Source organism: Myotis nattereri (genome assembly GCF_964212035.1).
Source record: "Myotis nattereri genome assembly, chromosome: 2".
Taxonomy (NCBI): Eukaryota; Metazoa; Chordata; class Mammalia; order Chiroptera; family Vespertilionidae; genus Myotis; species Myotis nattereri.
In genome coordinates, this window is record NC_138076.1 from 82332215 (window position 1) to 82352839 (window position 20625).

At 38.4% G+C, this 20625-nt stretch overlaps 1 protein-coding gene across 2 annotated transcripts in view; it reads left to right on the plus strand.

Annotated features, from left to right (window-relative positions):
* NAA16 (N-alpha-acetyltransferase 16, NatA auxiliary subunit) overlaps window positions 1-11626 on the plus strand; it is an 88269-nt gene extending 76643 nt beyond the window's left edge. For both annotated transcript variants that reach the window (XM_081083776.1, XM_081083777.1), the window contains 5 exons: window positions 1191-1299; window positions 1998-2096; window positions 2428-2571; window positions 8563-8660; window positions 10278-11626. In XM_081083776.1, the coding sequence (XP_080939902.1) occupies window positions 1191-1299; window positions 1998-2096; window positions 2428-2571; window positions 8563-8660; window positions 10278-10475 (648 nt within the window). In that variant the 3' untranslated portion in view covers window positions 10476-11626. The remainder of the gene's footprint in view (window positions 1-1190; window positions 1300-1997; window positions 2097-2427; window positions 2572-8562; window positions 8661-10277) is intronic.
* The last annotated feature ends 8999 nt before the right edge of the window (window positions 11627-20625 follow it).

A 20625-nucleotide genomic window follows, 5' to 3' on the forward strand; every position in this document is an offset into this window, starting at 1 on the left:
TCCTTACTTTATATGTTTGTAGTATAAGGGGCTATAATAAACTTGGTGTAATATCTCCTTCAGTTGGTTAAATAAAAAGATCTGTTGCAGGGATTCAGAACAAGTCACTCCAACATGTGCCTAAAGGCAACCAAGACCTTGTAGACTTAAGAGAAATTCTGCCTCTTTTAACTACCTAGAACAGGGGTTCTCAACCTGTGGGTCGCGACCCCTTTGGGGGTCAAATGACCCTTTCACAGGGGTCGCCTAAGACCATCGGAAAACACATATATAATTACATATTGTTTTTGTGATTAATCACTATGCTTTAACTATGTTCAATTTGTAACAATGAAAATACATCCTGCATATCAGATATTTACATTACGATTCATAAGGTAGCAAAATTATAGTTATGAAGTAGCAACGAAAATAATTTTATGGTTGGGGGTCACCACAACATGAGGAACTGTATTAAAGGGTCGTGGCATTAGGAAGGTTGAGAACCACTGACCTAGAAGAATCGAATTAGGGGCCTTTCCCATAGTAAGAGATTATCAGAGATTACCTTTTTTGACCTCTCTATGTAGCAGGGCAAACTACTAATTATTAAACATCTGCTCTTCTTACCTTCCTCCTTTCTGAAGACTCGAGGTGGTCCTTAACTCAGAATGTCATATATACCTCATTTTCCCTTTCTGTCTTTGAACCTTTCATGTATGTGGGATCTCTGTCTCATGTATACAGGGTTCCCATATGTATGTAATGTATGTATGTATGGTATGTAATTAAATTTGGGCATTTTCTCTTGCTAATTTGTCTCATGTTTATTTGATTTTTAGACCAACAGAAAAACCTTGAGGTTAGAGGAGAGTTTCTTCTTAGTACACACTGTAGAAATTATTTCAGATATGTGTTAATGTAAAATTTGGGGACAGCCCTAACCGGTTTGGGTCAGTGGATAGAGCATCGGCCTGCAGACTGAAAGGTCCCAGGTTCAATTCCGGTCAAGGGCATGTACCTTGGTTGCAGGCACATCCCCAGTAGGAGGTGTGCAGGAGGCAGCTGATCGATGTTTCTAACTCTCTATTCCTCTCCCTTCCTCTCTGTAACAAATCAATAAAATATATTTTTTTAAAAAATTGGGGGATAAATTTGACTTGTTTAGCTGTTTTTAAACTATAATAATTTTTCCTTCTGCTTCAAAATAGGTAGAAAGTCCATTGGAAGAAGCTATCAAGTTCCTCACACCACTTAAGAACCTTGCTGCTGATAACATTGACACTCATCTGTTAGCATTTGAAATATATTTTAGAAAAGGTAATGGTTTGAGTTCAGTTTTTAATTATTTTTTATTTCTTTTTATCTTTAAATTAAATTTATTGGGATAACATTGGTTAAAAAGCCATACAGGTTTCAAGTGTGTACAACTCATCTGCATACTGCATCGTGTGCTCACCACCCAAAGTCAAGTCTTTTTCAATTCCCATTTTTCCCCCCTTAACCCGCTTCAATCTCCCCATCTCCCTTTTCCTCTGGCTGTCACCATACTGCTGTCAGTCTGTGTGTGTGTGTGTGTGTGTGTGTATACATATACATATATATTTCTTAATCTCTTAACCTTTTTTCATCTAGCCACCCTTAATTATATTGGTGGCCATATTCAATATAATCTTGTCCATTAGATCTATTTTTGTTTTTAGGGTTCCATTTCAACCTTCCAAAAATAATCTTAATCCTTTTTTCTTTGCTACTCAAAATTTTACTGGGTAATAACTTAGAATATTATAATCAAATCCATTTTAAGAATAGTTTAAATAATCAAAATGTTTATCTAAAGCATTTCTTCATGATATTTTATGCTTTTCTTTAGAAAATTAAAGTTGTCCTTGAATTTTGCTTATAAATATTATAGGAAAGTTAACGTTTTGTTACTGTATTTTAAGTGAGGCTAAAATAAAGTGAATAAAGTATCAGACATAAATACTGATCCTATTTATTTATTTTTTCTGACACAGGGAAGTTTCTGTTAATGTTGCAGTCTGTCAAACGAGCTTTTGCCATAGACAGTAATAACCCATGGTTACATGAATGTCTAATTAAATTTTCTAACTCTGGTAAGTATAAACAAGATAACATTTATGTAAAAGCAGATGTGACAATTTAGCTATTTTTCATTAAGCTGCAAAGACTTACAAATTGTAAAGCAAAGAAAAAGATAATGTTTACAAAAAGCATTTAAAGGAAGGTAAGTTTATAAATTAAACATGCTTGCAAAGATAATGCTAGAAATTAGTGCATTTTTAAGCTAGAATGTATTTATATTCCAAAGGAGCAATAATATTTTCACTTTGTAAAATATATCGAGCTTAATAAATGTATTTCAACTGATTTTGTTTCAAGGAACTGACCTAAATTTTTAAAATTCTCAAATATTTGTTTTTATAGTGTCTAACCATAGTAATCTTCCAGACATTGTGAACAAAGTTCTATTTCAAGAAATGCAGAAGCTATTTTTCAACAAGGATTTGAAAAGTTTTAATGAGGATTTTCTCAAACATAATGCTACCTCTCTTCAGCATTTACTTTCAGGTTGGTATTTAAATCCTAGGGTTAAAATGTTTATGGAAAAAAGTTAGAATGTGATTTAAAAAAAAAAAGTTTGGAAAGATGTTTAACTTCACTAATTATCAGAGATAAATAAACACTATGGATGCCCTCCTTCACCACTCTTGTTCAACGTAGTTCTGGAAGCCTGGCCATCAGATAAGAAGAAGAAATAAAAGGCATCCAAATTAGAAAGGTGGAAGTAAAACTCTTATTATTTGCAGACGACATGATGCCGTACATAGAAAACTCTAAAGACTCCATCAAAAAACTATTAGATTTAAATGAGTTTGGCAACTTAGCAGGATACAAAATTAACACCCAAAAATCCATAGCAGTTTTATATACTAATAATGAATTCTCAGAAAGAAAAACCAAAAAAAAAAAAAATCCCATTTACCATCACAACAAAAAAATTAAGATACTTAGGAATAAACTTAACCAAGGAGGTAAAAGACCTGTACTCTGAAAACTATAGGACGCTGAAAAAAGAGATAGAGGAAGATATAAACAAGTGGAAGAATATACCATGTTCATGGGTTGGTAGAATCAACATCATTAAAATGTCCGTTTTACCCAAAGCAATCCCTATTAAAATACCAACAGCATATTTCACAGACCTAGAACAAACTCTTTAAAAATTTATATGGAACAAAAAATGACCCCAGATAGCTGCAATAATCTTGAGAAAGAAGAACAAAGTTGGAGGCATCACAATACCAGATATCAAGTTATACTATAAAGACACTGTACTCAAAACAGCCTGGTATTGGCACAAGAACAGGTATATAGATCAATGGAACAAAACAGAACCCAGAAATTGACCCAAGCCACTATGCTCAATTAATATTTGGCAAAGGAGGCAAGATCATACATTGGAGCAGAGACAGTCTCTTCAATAAAATGGTGTTGGGAAAATTGGACAGGTACATAAAAAAAAATGAAACTAGACTAACAGCTTACACCATACACAAGAATAAACTCAAAATGGATAAAAGACTTAAATTTAAGATGTGAAACCATAAAAGTTCTAGAATGGGTGGGCAACCTTTCTGTGAGTGCGTCCAAAACCAGCAAAATCTCTGACTCAAAATTTTTCTGCATGCCAACCCTAATTTTTTGAGAACATGTTACGCCTACTTGAAATCTTTTAAGGTATACGTATGTGAAGAACCTTGAAGAAATAATAAAATTCATTCGAGCGACAAAAACACAGTATATGATGATGAAAAATACATTTTTTAATGTATACATGTACACTGATAGTCCGACAGAAAACTTTATGACTCCGTTTGATATTATCAGTGGGACTTTTGCTGCTGCATCACTGATGACAGAGATTTTACATCAGGTTTATATTTCGTGGCCTTCAGAGATGCACAAGCTCCTCCTTTCATCCGTCAGGCTACTCCTATTACGAGACTTAACAAAATTCATCACTGAGAACAAAGATTCACAAGCGTGTGTGGATGAAACCAAACCCTGGTCGGATCTAGGAAGGCAGGGAGAGTTAAGGCAGAGGCATAGAAATTGCTTTTACCCTCTCTTGTCAATCCATGTCTATGGTCTTTAAGATAACTTGTTATATAAAATTATTTATCTAAGATGCACTTAAACTGAATTTATATGAAAAATATAGAAGTTGATATTAAGAAAAAAATTGTAAATGGGAGATTATAAGATAGGGTTTCGCGTGCCAGCAAAAGTTACTGGCGTGCCATGTTTGGCATGCGTGCCAGGGGTTGCCCACCCCTGTTCTAGAAGAAACCATAGGCACCAAAATCTCAGACTTTGCTCATAGCAGTATGTTTACCAATACATCTCCTAGGACAATGGAAACTATGGAGAAAATAAGCAAATGGGACTACATGAAAATGAAACCATCAACAAAATAGCAAGAGAGCCTACTACATGGGAGAACATACTTGCCAATGATATCCTAACATATATATAAAGAGCTAGATGACCCAACCGGTGACCAGCCACCATGAAGTGCATGGAGCACCTCTCGGTTCCTAGAGCGGGGAGCTTCCCGTAGCATCGCAGGGCGGCAGAGGCCATGCAATGGAGGCCAGGCTAGGCCTAGGGACCCTGACCACGCACGATTTCGTGTGTGCGCTAGGTTTCTAGTATCTGATAAGAGGTTAAGCTCCAAAATATATAGGGAACTCACACAACTTAAATGGAAGACAAACAGTCTAATCAAAAAATGGGCAAAGGATATAAATAGACACTTCTCCAAAGTGGACATGCAGAAAGTCAGGAGACGTGAAAAAAATCTTTGAAGTCACGAGAGATGCAAATTAAAACTACAATGAGGTATTGCCTCACACTTGTCAGAATGGCTGTCATCAACAAATGACAAGTGCTGGTGAGGTTGTGGAGAAAAGGGAACTCTAGTACACTGCTGGATGGGAATATAGACTAGTGCAGCCACTGTGGAAAACAGTATGGAGTTTGCTCAGAAAACTAAAAATGGAACTCCCATTTGACCCAGTGGTTCCCCATTTAGGAATATATCCCAAGAAACCCGAAACACTAATCAGAAAGAATATATGCACCCATATGTTCATAGCAGCACAGTTTACAATAGCTAAGTTTTAGAAAAACCTTAAGTGCCCATCAGCAGTTGAGTGGATAGAATAATTGGTACATCCACACAATGGAATACTACGCAGCAATAAAAAAACCCCAAAACTTTTACCATTTGCAACAGCATGGATGGACCTGGAGAATATTATGTTGAGTGAAATAAGCCAGTCAGAGGAAGATAAGTATCCTATGATCTCACTCATATGTGGAATCTAATGAACAAAATAAACTGATGATTGCTGGGGTCCAACCCCAGCAGGTCCAGGGGTTCCCAAAAGTGTAGACGGAGTCGGCGAAGAAGGAATGACACGGAGACAGCGTTCAGTTGATCAGCAGGCTAGCCAGGATCTCCAGCCAAGTTCTGGTCTGGATCTCCAGCCAAGTTCTGTTCAGGATCTCCAGCCAAGTTCTGGTTAGGATCTCCAGCCAGGTTCTGTGTCCATGTTCTCTTGCTAGGTTCTCCAGCCAGGTTCTGTAGCCATGTTCCCTCGCTAGGTTCTCCAGCCAGGTTCAGTCACCAGGTTCTAGTCAGGTTCTCTTGCCATGTTCTATCCAGGTTCTGTAGCCAGGTTCTGTCTCTAGGTTCTTCAGCCAGGTTCTCTCACTAGGTTCTGTGGCCAGTTTCTGTCCAGGATCTTTTGCCATGTTCTCTCCAGCGAAGTTCTTCTGTCTCTAGGTTCTGTGTAGGTTCTGTGTCTAGGTTCTGTGTCCTGTTGTCTTGTTACATCTGTATTTATACCAGTTGATTCCAATCCTATCAATCTCTATTCAAAGGTTAGGGCGTTTCTTATCTCCATTCCAGGGAGTAAAGATTATGTAGCTTAAGCATGATTGTTCATAGTTAAAGTGATTAATTACCCACCTGGCACTTAGTTAAGGGGTTTTATTCCCTCCCTAACTTCAGGGGAAAATCCCTACCTGGGGAAACAACCTTTCTCAGAGAGGTGACCTTGGTTAAAACACATAGTGCCAAGAAGGTGAGCAAACATATTAAGAACAGTATGCCATATATGCCAGGTCCCTTGAAACAGCAAGGAATGACTGGCTCCCGTCAGATGATCAAAAATAGACTCTGAGACATAGAAGCATGAACAGACTATTGAACCTCAGAGGGAAGATGAGAGGGTGGGTGGGAAGAGATGAACCAATGAACTTGTATGCATATATGCATAACCCGTGGACACAGATAATGGGGTGGGGATGGGAGTGGGCTGGAAGAGTTTAATGAGGGAAAAAGGAGGACCTATGTAATACTTTGAACAATATTTAATGAAAAACAACAAACAAAAATAAAGAAACACAGTAGCACTTTGGATCTTTCAAATTAAGAAAGTTTTTATGTGTTTGGAAAAGATTAAAGTTTAGTAAAGATGTAGTTAACAAGCACTCTTATAGTTTGCTGCTACAGTGTAAATTGCCGCAGCCATGTAAGAAATCAACTTAATCATTCTTATCAAGAACTTCACATTACCTGTATCTTTTGCTATAGTCATACTTTTGTGAATAATTTTAAATAGTTATTCCAAAGCAGAAAAAGGAGTTTTAAGTGCAAAGATGTTAACTGAAATGTGTGAAAATATGGGGAAAATAATGGTAACAGATTAGTGTATGTCCAGTATGTCCAGTAATAGGGAGATGTAGCAGGTTTGTAGGATAGACTACCAGGTAATGGTATAAAATGATGTTATTTCTAAAATGTTATAACAAGGGTAAATATGTTTTAATATGTATGCAGAATTAACGAAATATAATCTCAGCTATGTAATAATATACATGGGATAAAGGCTACAAAAAGTGTATACCAAAGCTTTAATGAATGGTTGCCTTTGGGTGTTGTGATTATCTGTGATTTTTTTTCTTGTATTTTTATTACTTTATGTATTTTACATTTTGAGAATTTACTTATATTCTGCCTTATTACAGGAGAGAATTTAGGCAATTTATATAAATTTATAAAATACAAGATGGCATAAATGCAAACTGAACAAAAGATTGTGGAAAGGGAATTGGTGACAAAATGAAGTATATATAATGAACTCCTAATTTAAGCCATATACTGTATTTAAATACTTTAACCTAAGCTTTTTTTTGTTGCAAAGGGAAACTTCTTGGTTTTAATATCTATGGAAAAAAAGTTAATTCATGTGAGAAATTACACTTCTTGGTAGTAAGGGTAGATGAGAATTTCTCTTTTAAAAAAAGGGTAATGGAAGAAAACATTTCTTTATTATAACTATGGGAAGTGCCTTTCCAAACATATGAAATTCTAAAGAGAAGATAATTTTTGCCATATAAAAATAAAAACACCATAAATTCAAAAGACCAAAAAATATTCACGGATATATAACTGATAAAAAGCTAATAATATACGTGGAGCTCTTATAAATTAACAGTTGACAATATAAATTAATAAACAAAATCCAGAAGTAGCCCTAGCTGGTTTGGCTCAATGGGTAGAGCGTCAGCCTGTGGACCAAAGGGTCCCTGGTTCGATTCTGGTCAAGGGCACAGCATATGCTCGGGTTGCGGGCTCTATCCCCAGTAGGGGGTGAGCAGGAGGCAGCCAATTCTAACTCTGTCTCCCTCTCCCTTCCTCTCTGAAATCAATAAAAAATCCAATAGTAAAATGAACATAGAATATGGACCATGTAATTTATTGGAGAAATATAAACTGGGTTTTATTTATTTTTTTTATTTTATTTTATTTTTTTAATATATTTTATTGATGTTTTACAGAGAGGAAGGGAGAGAGATAGAGAGTTAGAAACATCGATGAGAGAGAAACATCCATCAGCTGCCTCCTGCACATCTCCTACTGGGGATGTGCCTGCAACCCAGGTACATGTCCTTGACCAGAATCGAACCTGGGACCTTTCAGTCTGCAGGCCGACGCTCTATCCACTGAGCCAAACTGGTTTCGGCAGGGTTTTATTTTTTGAAAGCTTTAAAAATTCTTTTCTTTGTGAATATGGAAATATTTTCCTATTGTCCCTCAACCACAGTCCTCTGATAATAATTTGTTTCTTAGATGTTTTATCAGGATATACTTTTTTAAAAATGATTGATTGATGCCACAGGGTAGCCTGTGTTTATATTTTGAATTGGATCATTTTTGGCGGGGGGGGGGGGGGGGGGAGGGTGTTAAATCTGGTCTCCTGGTAAATGTTTAGCAACCATCTGTGTCCCCAACTATGAGTGGAATGTCACTGAATGGGACGTGGGAAGCGATGGCACAATTGCCTCTGGAGAGCTGTGGGAACCAGATCCAACCCACTGCTAATTAAATACTTGGGACCATATTTTAAGCCACTGGTTAATGTAAATTAAATCAAATGTTAGCCATCCATAGAAGTTTACTCATTTTGAAATGTCTTGGTATTTCAGGTGCTAAAATGATGTATTTTCTGGACAAGTCAAGGCAAGAGAAAGCAATCGCCATTGCCACTAGACTGGATGAAACTATAAAAGATAAAAATGTAAAAGTAAGATTTTTCACACTCATTTCCTCCCATTTTTTAAGAAATCACATGAGCATTTATTCCAATACTGTTGACAGTATGGGAGAGCACCAGGTCATCTACAAAAATCTGCTCTGCAGTCCCCCCATAAGCCAGCTGCTTATGTAGGGTAGGACAAGGATTGCTTGGGGAAGTAGGGATTACAGGCATGGGCAAGTAGGGATTACAGGCATGGGGAAGTAGGAGGCTGAGGTGGGACTCCATTGTTTGGGCAACAAGGTGGTTAATCTTCCCATAGGCAGTTCTTGAATGAGAATGGTTCCAAGGTTGTTCCCCAGGTCCAAGGTTGACTTCCTGGTCCAAGGTTGACTCCCAGGGCCTGGGGCACACAACTTCCACCCTGGTCAGACTGTCCTTTCTTTAACCAACACAAGGCAATCATGGTTAACAGCATGATTAATACCTCCCATAACTGGATACTGAGTGATCTAACAAAACATGCCTTTACAACTTAATTCTTGAGTGGGCCTTCTGATTTATGTCTTGATTTGAATATTGTTAACGTAAAAAAACAACAACATTGAAACCTGTAAAGAATTTTTGTGAGTTTATTTGAGCCCAACTGTCGACATATGCCGGGAAGCAGAACCTCAACAAATTGAGATAGTGCTCCGGAGAATGGTGGGGTTACATCCGTATTTATACATTTCAATCAAAGGAGGAACATAGGTGGGCTACGTGAAATTCATTGGTGACAGATTAAGGAGGAGGGATAAAGCAAAGCAGGGAAACCCCTGGGATTGGATAAAAAGTAAAATGACGGATACATACTTAGGTGGGTGCAGGAACAATTAACCTGATGATGAAGGAATTTGTGGTATCTGTCCTGGGACCCAGCACACCTGGTTGTGCCCCAGGGGCTCCAGATACAGGGAAGTCACAAGTTACCCAGACATTTCAAGGGTATGTTATCATAGAGGCAAAAAGACAGATAGGCTCAGTTAAGGTAAATGTTGACCTTGTCAGTGAAGATACTGGCCTAGGACGTAACTGCCCACCATGACTGCTTTTAGTTAAGGTTTAATTTCAGACCATCCTTTGTGGTTACTTTAGGTCTCTGAGTTTGCAAGACCGCCATGCAGGCCTTCCCTGAGCTGTCAGGTCAGCATGTGGCCCCTTTCGTCCACAATACCAGTTCTAATTAAGAGCTATATCACATTAGGCAAGTTACATCTCTTAGCTTCCTTTTTCTCATGTAGAAGATGAGGACGAAAATGCTACGTTGTAGAGTTGGTATAAGGGTTTACTGAAGTAATAAACTGAAGTACTTACTGCCTGCCTGGCACATAGTAATCACTTAATATGTGGGAGCTATTGTTATTAATAAAGGACACTTTCATTTTAGTGATCACAGTTTCAGGGATTCACTTTTTCAAGTATTAGAATTTTACTGCTTTTTTAAGGCTTTGCAGAGTTTATTTTTAAAATGTTCCTTTTTTGAGATGATTACTTAGTATAGATAGCAAGAAGTTATTTTAGACAAGGGCTTGTTGGCCTTCTCTTGGTTAATGAACAGATTGCATCTTTGATTTAAGTGATTAATAACCAAATGTAATTTTTTTATTCCCTTTGTTTCAATAGATTTTAATCAAGGTTTCTGAGGCACTGCTTGATGGAAGCTTTGGGAACTGTAATTCCCAATATGAAGAATACAGGATGGCCTGTCACAGCCTGCTCCCTTTCACGTCTGCTTTCCTGCCTGCTGTGAATGAGGTCAGCAGTCATAGTGCGGCACTAAACCATATGGCCAACTGTGATGTCTTGGCAAGTGAAATTTGAAATCCCATAGAAAATCGGCGCCTATAGATTCAAAGCTGACTTCAGATCAGGGTTCTTTTCAGGGTGTATTTTAATATAGATATGAAATGAAATCATTGGATAGTTTTTTTCAATGGAGTATTCTGTAAGCTTATTCTATTTTTTATCTGACTCTGCCAGTGTACATAAGCATCTGTTAAAATGACCTGTTTATACTTGTACAGTTTTCTTAAACTTTAGAATTATCAGCATTATGGTGGTGCTGTCACTTCTTTATCATAAATATGATAATTTCATTTTAAACTAAGGTGTATATGGTCTCTTATTTTTTTTTTAGATCCTGGTTTTAGAATCTATGGTTTGATCCCTTATTGATTTATCTTATTGGTTTTTTTTTGCTTACTTTTTAATGAAAACACATCAGTTTTAAAGTGGTAACTATATGTATGTTAAAAACAATATGGAACTTCTTTTGTCAGATATTGAGGTTTAGTTTAAAATCTACTTCAGGTTGCCCTTTTCTCTTAATTTTTTCCTGATTTATTATTTTTTAATATACATGAAAATGAAAATTTCTTTTGATTCAGAATGTGGGGATTGGTTTGCCTCTTAATCACTGAAATTCACTGATAAATTTATTGTGTATCTCTAGGTCAGTCTTAAAGTCCCACAAGCAAGAATTATGCTTTCTTGGCTAAATTGCTTCATGTATTAATAAATAATTTATATCTGAGTGGCATATGCCTCAAGGAAGCATAATAGAGCAGAATACAAATTATAATGAAGCATCTTTACTCTTATAGTCATACATAGACTACTAAATATGTTTTTATATCAGCAGAATGGGAATTTAATCTATTAGTTTAATTATTAAAACAGTATTGTCAGGCAATTTTTGTGGAGGATAGCTATTTCCTTCTTGTATAGAAAACGGTAGTGGAATCATTCAATATGTTTCTTGCAGAACTGTGTAAATATGTCTGTAATATGGATACTTCCCTTTAAGGCAAATATAAATTCAAAAGGGAGATTTTATTTAGAGAAGTAGTTCTAATTAATATGATTTTCTTTCACTCTAAGCTATTTTTTAGATTCATAATTATTGAGAGAAAAACACTGTAAAACAATGTCAACCTATATAATGCTGTAATAAATTATTTTGTACAGAGCTGCTTATTGGTGTTGTGTTACTGCTTCACACAATCAAAATATTTTTGCAAAATATTTTTTCTTTGAGAGAGTAAAAACTTTTCATCATCTTAATTTTTACCAATTTATAAAATCACCTACCAATATATTCTGGTGCCACATCAGATTGTTTTCTTTTTAATGTTTTAATCCTTTAAGAAGTAGGCAATCTCTGTCACTAAATATCTTGGCAAATGTGTAATTTGATACAGTGGGGCCTTGACTTACGAGTGTCCCGACTAATGAGTTTTTCGAGATACGAGCCGTTTCTCGGCCGATTTTTTGCTTTGAGTTGTGAGCTAAAATTCGGGTTACGAGCCAGCTTCAGATACCCCACCGCTAGTTGGCGCAGCGAATGTCACAGTGAACGCCACAACATCAGCCCAGCATCACGTGTCTCACTTGTTCTTGTTCACTTTTTGATTTGACATACGAGTAATTTGAGTTAGGAGCTCCGTCACAGAACGAATTAAACTCGTAAGTCAAGGCCCCACTGTATGTTACTTTCAACATAAAAGATGGAATTGTGCTTTCAGCTGTGGTCTTTTAAAAAGTATTCCATTGGGCCCTGACTGGTTTGGTTCAGTGGATAGAGAGAGCGTTGGCCTGCGGACTGAAGGGTTCCAGATTCGATTCCAGTCAAGGGCATGTACCTTGGTTGCGGCCACATCCCCAGTAGGGGATGTGCAGGAGGCAGCTGGTTGATGTTTCTCTCTCATCGATGTTTCTAGCTCTCTATCCCTCTCCCTTCCTGTCCGTAAAAAAATCAATAAAATATATTTTTTAAAAAATAAAAAGTATTCCATTGGAATTATTTAGTTTCTGAAAGTTATAGGCAGATACAGTTGAGATGTGAGCAGTTTGGTTCAAGGTAAGGAAGAAGGCAGGATAATGGGTGACACTGGGATTAGTGAAATCCGGTAATGTATCAGTCAGTGTATAGGGGTTGTATCTGTTCTCCTTCCTATACTCATCCCACTTCAAGTATAAACCGGAGATATGGTCAGGGATCTTTTTTAGATAAGGGGGGGAGGGTTGTATCATGTCCTTTCATCCCCTACCTCCACCCTATTCCCAATTTTGTAGAGGCCCTTTTAATGTAAAGGTAAAGAATAAACATAAGCCTAAAGGAGAGACATCTTAAAACCAGTTGCTTAAAAAAGTCTCTTGTCTCAAGAGAAAAGCAAAAAGTCCTTTGTCCTGTTTGATCCTGCCAAGTTTATCAGAACAGATAGGAAAAAAACCACAAAGATTCAAGGCATAGTGTGATAATTTAAGAATTTGGCTTCAGATTTTGTTTTTGTTTTTTGAGAAATGAATTTAATGTGCAAAGCCTAGAGAATAGAGAACCACAATTCAATCTGTAGTTATTGAGCCCCTAATTTTGTTTCAGATAGTGTTCGAGGTATGACACATAATAGCGAACAAAATTACGTCCTTATTCTGGTGGGGGGAGAGAAAAACCAATATATAATATCAGGTAGTGAAAATTACTGTTTAGAAAACTCAAGCACAATATGAATATAGAGATAAGGGTTATAGTGAAATTTAAAAGTTTCAAAGAATAGTTAAAAGTTTACAGAGAAAAAGTATTATCAGAGGAATGAATTGAATTGACATTAGGTTTCTGAAAAGCGTTATTGAATGTAAGTATCAAAGAAAAAACATTAAAATTTTATATCCAGCCAAGTTATCATTAGAATGTGACAGACAATATTTGAAAAAAAAATATTTTTAATATATTTTATTGTTTTTTTTACAGAGAGGAAGGGAGAGGGATAGAGAGTTAGAAACATCAATGAGAGAGAAACATGGATCAGCTGCCTCCTGCACGCCCCCCTACTGGGGATGTGCGGGCAACCAAGATACATGCCCTTGACCAGAATCGAACCTGGGACCCTTCAGTCCACAGGCCGATGCTCTATCCACTGAGCCAAACCGGTTAGGGCTGAAAATGTTTTTAAGTGTACAAACCTCAGAAGATTTACCTTACAAAGGCCCTCAAGAAAATACTTCAGGAGAAATATTAAAAGATACAAAATCTGGAAGATGCTACAAGAGATGTGAAAAGAAGGGTGATTAAATATTTTTGTAAAGTTGACTGTTACCTTAAAGAGAAACTTTATTACAGCAATTAAAACTCTAGGCATTATCAGTAAGATTTGTTAACATAAGAGATATCAAACCCTGTTAAGAGAATTTTTATGTGTTTATTTGAGCCAAGCTGATGACATATGGTAGGGAGCAAGATCTCAAATGCTCCAGAGAATAACAATTTTGTAGTGTTAATACATTTGAAATTAAGGAGGGAATTTAAGGAAGATTACATGGAAGTGGGAAAGCAAGGCAGGGATCAGATTACATGATAGTTAACATTAAGTGTTCTCTTGAGGGTTAATACCCCCATCTAGGAGTATTCTGGTATTTCAAAGGTGTGTTCATATAGATACACAAAAATAATGGGCAGGGCTGGCTTAAAACCTTTCACTAAGTTATATGCCTGGGGCATGACTACCCATCATGACCCACCTAGCTAGGAATTTATGATCAGATTACCCTGTGAGGTTACTTTCCATAGAACCCCTTTTTCATGCACGACTGGAGTTGGAGATAAAGACTAAGACATAAGACAGCTAAAGTGCCTCTCTGGCCCTGGCCAAGTGGCTTGGTTGGAGCATTGTCCTGTACACCAAAAGGTTGTGGGTTCAATTTCTGGTCAGGGCACATACCTAGGTTGCAAATTCAATCCCCAGTCAGGAGGCAAACTGATTAAAGTTTCACATGGATGTTTCTCCCTTCCTCTTTCTCTAAAATCAATAAAGACATATATTTGTGGTTAAGAGGAAGTTACAGAGATTAAACAAACATGAATATAGTTAGTTATAAAAACCACTATAAGAAAGAAAATGTAAAACAAATCAGACGAATTCAGTTTATCTAGTGGGAAGCAGAAAAAGGAACAAAGATTACAGTAAATGGAAAATAAGATGGCAGAAATTCTGGTGTAACACTGATTTTAAAAAATGGATTAAGTTAAAAGACACCGATTTTTGGATTGTATTAAAGATTGTTTACAAGAGACATACTTAAATAACAGGAAAATTTAAATAAAAGGATGGAATTAGATATAATAGGCTAATATGAACCAGAAAAGGATGGAGTAACAGTCCAAGTAGGATAGAATTTAATGCAAAATATAATGACAAAGAGACATTGTGCATTCATTAAATAAATACAAATGTAAGGAGTGACATTAGAGGAATGGCAAGCATGAGACATCCTTTTGACCACTCCTGAAATTTCAACAAATTAACCAACTATAATTCAACAAAGAATTCCCTACTCAATACAGAGGCATGCTTCAGAGACCCGCACATGGAAGCATATAAAGGTGGGCAATTAAGAATGGGGAGACAAGAAAGGAGGAAAGGTAAGATGGTTGCAGATGCAGCCCTGCAGCTGGGAGCTCGTGGCCCAGGCCAGATTGGGGAGGAAGCCAGTGATAGCAGGTGCTTCCTTTGGCCAGGAGGAATGGAGAGCTGCAGGGGGCAGTCAAGCAGGACAAAGGAGCAAACAGTGACTGAGCCAACAGACTCCTGACAGGAGTATGTGGGTTCTTCCCCATGGAGGTCCACTGTCAGTGGAGTTTCAGACAAAGAAACAATTACAGAGCCCTGCTGCCTCTTGTCCAAAACTTGTTTCCCATTGCTCTTGGTGTCGGGTCAAGGAGCACATTATCTGTAAGCTAAGAGTTATTGCAGCAGAAACACTGTTTCCCTCTGTGATTGATACCCAAGTGAGGCTTTAGGGGGGTTGAGAGGAGGGAGGTCCAGGGTCACCATTATGATGATGAAAAAACAAACCAAGCCCCAACCAGCACTTGACTTACTGTGGAGGTCAAGTTTAGGAGATCACAGAGGTAAAAATCTTGTGATTCAACGCCATCTATTTGAAAAGAGTAGAAAGACCTCTTCAGAAAAATCTGCTAGAGAGGGGCCATTAATATAGACATACATACATATCTAGACAAAGGAGACCAGCAAATACCATGAATAACCATGGTAATGAGGATGATCAGAAAGAAAACAAAGCAAGCTGGAACACATGGAAATATGGGATATAAATTACAGAGATTTTAATATTGAGTTCTGAAAATACACAATGAGATGTGAAAAAATACAGGCAGACAATTCAATACTCTCAGAAAACAAATTAATGAACAAAATAAGTTCTTACCCAAAGAGATTAAAACTTTTAAAAAGAACCAATCAGAAATCTGGTAATGAAGTATGCAATTAAGGAGATTAGGCATAAACTATTGAGCATAGAAAATAGAGCCAACCAGAAGGAGGAAAGAGTTAGTGATATTAAAGATAGGAATCTAGAAATGATGCAGAGGGAAGAGGAGAGAGACCTGAGTATAAAAAAAAGTGAAAGAGCTTTATGAGAAGTATTTGACTCCACCAGGAAATAATAGGTATACCAGAAGAAGAAGAGATGGAGAAGGGAACAGAGAGCCTCTTCAAACAAATAGTGGATGAGAAATTCCAAAACCTATGGAAAGAATTAGATCCTTGAATCCAAAAAGCAAACAACACCTAGTTACCTCAATCCAAAGAGGTCCTCTCTAAGACACATTGTATAAAAACTGTCAAGTTAATGACAAAAAATTCTCAAAGCAGCCAGGGACAAGAAGGAAGTGTCCTACAGAGGCAAACTCATCAAAAATATCATCCAACTTCTCAGCAGATACTCTACAAGCCAGAAGAGAGTGGAACCAAATATTCAAACATCTGAAAGAGAGAAATTACCAGCCATGAATTTATATCCAGCAAAATTATCCTTTAAATATGAAGGAGAAATAAAGATGTTTCCAGGCAAGCAGAAGTTAAGGGATTTTATCACCAGAAAGCCTCCATTGCAGGAAATACTCAAGGGAGTTTTTCTACCTGAAAGAGTAAGGTCACAAAAAACTTACAGCATAAACAGGACAATTTGTGACAAATACATAAAGGGAGAGGAGGGAAGGTCTGAACTGGCAAAGGAGGATGAAGATCAGATGCACTCAAAAGAAAAGAACCTACTGTATATATGCAACTTTATTTTTTTATAAACCTAATGGTATCTACACACAAAAATTCCCAAACTAAGACACATAGCTGAAAAAAAAAAAGGAAACAGCCTGGCCTGTGTGGCCCGGTGGTTGAGCATCGACCTATGAACCAGGAGGTCACAGTTTGATTTCAGGTCGAGGCACATGTCCGGGTTGTGGGCTTGATCCCCAGTGTGGGGCATGCGGCAGGCGGCTGATCAACGATTCCCTCTCATCATTGACATTTCTATCTCCCTCTCCTTCCTCTCTGAAATCAATAAAAATATATTTTTTTACAAAAAGAGGAAATGGAGAAAAGGAGTATGAAATACCACCAAACAAAAACAACAGACAGAAATATAAAGGAAAAGAAGCAATGGAGGCACAGAGATACCAGAAAACAAAAGATAAAATAGCTATAGGAATCCTCATACATCAATAATTACCCTAAATGTAAATGGTCTGAATTCACCAATAATGAGGCACAGTGTAGCAGAATGGGTCAAAAAACAAAACCCAGCCATATGTTGCTTACAAGAGACACATCTAAGCTGCAAAGACAAAGGTAGATTCAAAGTAAAAGGGTGGAAAATGATTCTCCAAGCAAATAACACCCACAGAAAAGCAAGTAAAGCCATACTTACATCCAACAAAATAGATTTCAAGATAAGAGACAGAGGTGGACACTACAATGATAAAAGGAACACTACATCGAGAAAACATAACACTTCTTAATATATATACACCCACCCAATATAAAGCAACTACTCACAGAAGGGAGAAACAGATCAGAACTCAATCATATTGGGGTTTTAATACTCCACTGACAGCTCTAATCAGATCAACCAAACAGAAAAATCAATAAAGAAATAGCCTTAAATGAAACACTAGACCAAATAGACATAACTGACATTTACAGAACCTTTCATCCCAGAATTGTACATTTTTCTCCAATGCACATGAAACATTCTCAAGGATAGAACATATGTTGGGTCACAAAACTAGCATCAACAAATTCAAGAAGATTGAAATTATACCAAGCATATTCTCTGACCATGATGCCTTGAAATTAGAAATAAACTGCAAAAAGGAAGTAAAGAAACCTACAAATACATGGAGATTAAACAACATACTACTAAAAAATGACTTAGTCAAAGAAGAAATAAAAGAGGTCAAAAGATACATAGAGACAAATGAGAATGACAATGCAATATATCAAAACCTCTGGGGTGCAGCGAAAGCAGTAATTAGAATGAAGTTTATATCATTACAGGCCTAGTCAAGAAATAAGAGCAATCCCAAGTAAGCAATCTAACATCACATCTTAAAGTACTATAAAAAGTACAAAAACAATCCGAAGTCAGCAGAAGAAAGGAAATAATAAAAGTTAGAGCAGAATTGAATGAAATAGAGAACAAAAAGACTATACAAAAAAATCAATAAAACAAAGAGCTGGTTCTTTGAAAAGTTTAATAGAATTGCCCTAGCTGGTTTGGCTCAGTGGATAGAGCATTGGCCTGCGGACTCAAGGGTCCCAAGTTCGGTTCCGGTCAAGGGCACGTACCTTGGTTGTGGGCACGTCCCCAGTGGAGAGTGTGTGGGAGGCAGCTGATTGATGTTTCTCTCTCATCGGATGTTTCTAACTCTCTATCCCTCTCCCCTCCTCTCTGTAAAAAAATCAATAAAATATATTTTTTTTAAAAAAAGTTTAATAGAATTGACAAACCCCTGGCTAGACTCACTAAGGGAAAAGACCCATAAAACCAAAATCAGAAATGAGAAAGAAGCCACCACAGGCATCACAGATATATAAAGGTTCATACTAGAATATTATGAAAAACTAAATGCCACCAAATTAAAAAATCTAGAAGAAATGGATGTTCCTAGAAGCATATAACCTTCCTAGACTAAATCATGAAGAACTGGAAAATCTATATAGACTGATCAGCAGTGAGGAAATTGAAACAACCATCAAAAACCTCCCAAAGCCTGGCCGGTGTGGCTCAGTGGTTGGGCATCGATCAGGAGATCACATTTTGATTCCAAGTCAGGGCACATGCCAGGGCTGCGGGCTCCTTCCCAAATGGGGGCCATGCAGGAGGCAACCAATTGATGATTCTCTCTCATCATTGATGTTTCTTTCCTTTCCCTTCTACTCTGAAATCAATAAAAATATCCTATCTAATAAAAGAGAAACATGCTAATTAGCATATGACCACTACCCTTCCCATTGGCTAATCAGGGTGATATGCAAATTAACTGCCAACCAAGATGGCGGCCAGCAGCCAGGCAGCTTGAAACTAACATGAGGCTTGCTTGCTTCAGTGACGGAGGAAACCAACATTCCCTGCCTGCCTTGCCGGCCTCTGAGCCTGCAGTTTGAAACATTGTAACAAATATAGAAGCTAAACAAAACCCCAGAAACCTGCTTTCAGCAGCTGGGATGTCAGAGCTGGAGTTATACATTGTTTCGATTTTAGAACCCAAACAAACCAGATACCTGTTTTCAGCAGCAGAGGCCTCACAGCTGGAGCCAGAGCTAAAGCTGGCCCAGAATAAAAAAGAAAAAAAGAAAAAAAGGAGCAGTTGGGAGCTTCAGCGCTCAGCCCCTTACCCAGACTGGCCAGGCACCCCAGTGGGGACCCCCACCCTGAAGGGTGTGTGACCAGCTGCAAACAGCCATCATCCCCTCACCCAGGCTGGCCAGGCACCCCAGTGGGGACCCCGACCCTGAAGGGTGTGTGATCAGCTGCAAACAGCCATCATCCCCTCACCCAGGCTGGCCCGGCACCCCAGTGGGGACCGCCACCCTGACCCAGGACACCCTTCAGGGCAAACCAGCCAGCTCCACCCATGCACCAGGCCTCTATCCTATATAGTAAAAGGGTAATATGCCTCCCAGCACCGGGATCAGCTTGACAGGGGGCAGCGCCCAAACCCCCTGATCACCCTGTGGCTCTGTGTGTGACAGGAGGCGGGGCCACAACCTCCCTATCCACCCTGCTCTGTTCGTGACAGGGGAAGGCGCCCCAACCTCCTGATCAGCCCTGCTCTGTGCCTGATACAGGGGGAGCTCCCCAACCCCCTGATCACCCTGTGGCTTTGTGTGTGACAGGGTGCGGCGCCCCAACCCCCTGATGGGCCCTGCTCTGTGCGTGACAGGGGGCAGCGCCCCAACCCCCGGATTGGCCCTGCTATGTGCGTGACAGGGGGTGGCACCGCAACCTCCCCATTGACCCTGCCTTGAGTGTGACAGGGGGCTGTGCCCCAACCCCCCAATCGGCCCTACCCTGAGCATGACTGAGGGTGGCATTGCAACCTCCCAATCCGCCCTGCTCTGTGCATGACAGGGGGCGGCGCCCCAACTCCCCAATCGGCCCTGCTCTGAGCCCGACCAGGGGCTGCACCTAGGGATTGGGCCTGCCCTCTGCCACCCGGGAGCAGGCCTAAGCCAGCAGGTCGTTATCTCCCGAGGGGTCCCAGACTGCGAGAGGTCATAGGCCAGGCTGAGGGTCACCCCCCCTTCCCCCAGAATGCACAAATTTTTGTGCACCTGGCCTCTAGTATATATATATATATATATATATATTTAAAAACCTCCCCAAAAATGAAAGTCCAGGACTAGATGGCTTCACCAGTGAATTCTACCAAACATTTAAAAAAGATTTAAAATCTGTTCTCAAACTCTTCCAAAAAACTGAAGAGGAGGAAATTCAACATATGGAAATCAGGCAATGTAATACACCATGTTAACAAAAGAAAGGACAAAATCATATGAGCTTATCAATAGATGCAGAAAAATGGTTAACATACAAGATCCATTTACGATGAAAACACTCAATAAAATAGGAATAGAAGGAAAGTACTTCAACATAATACAGGCCATATGAT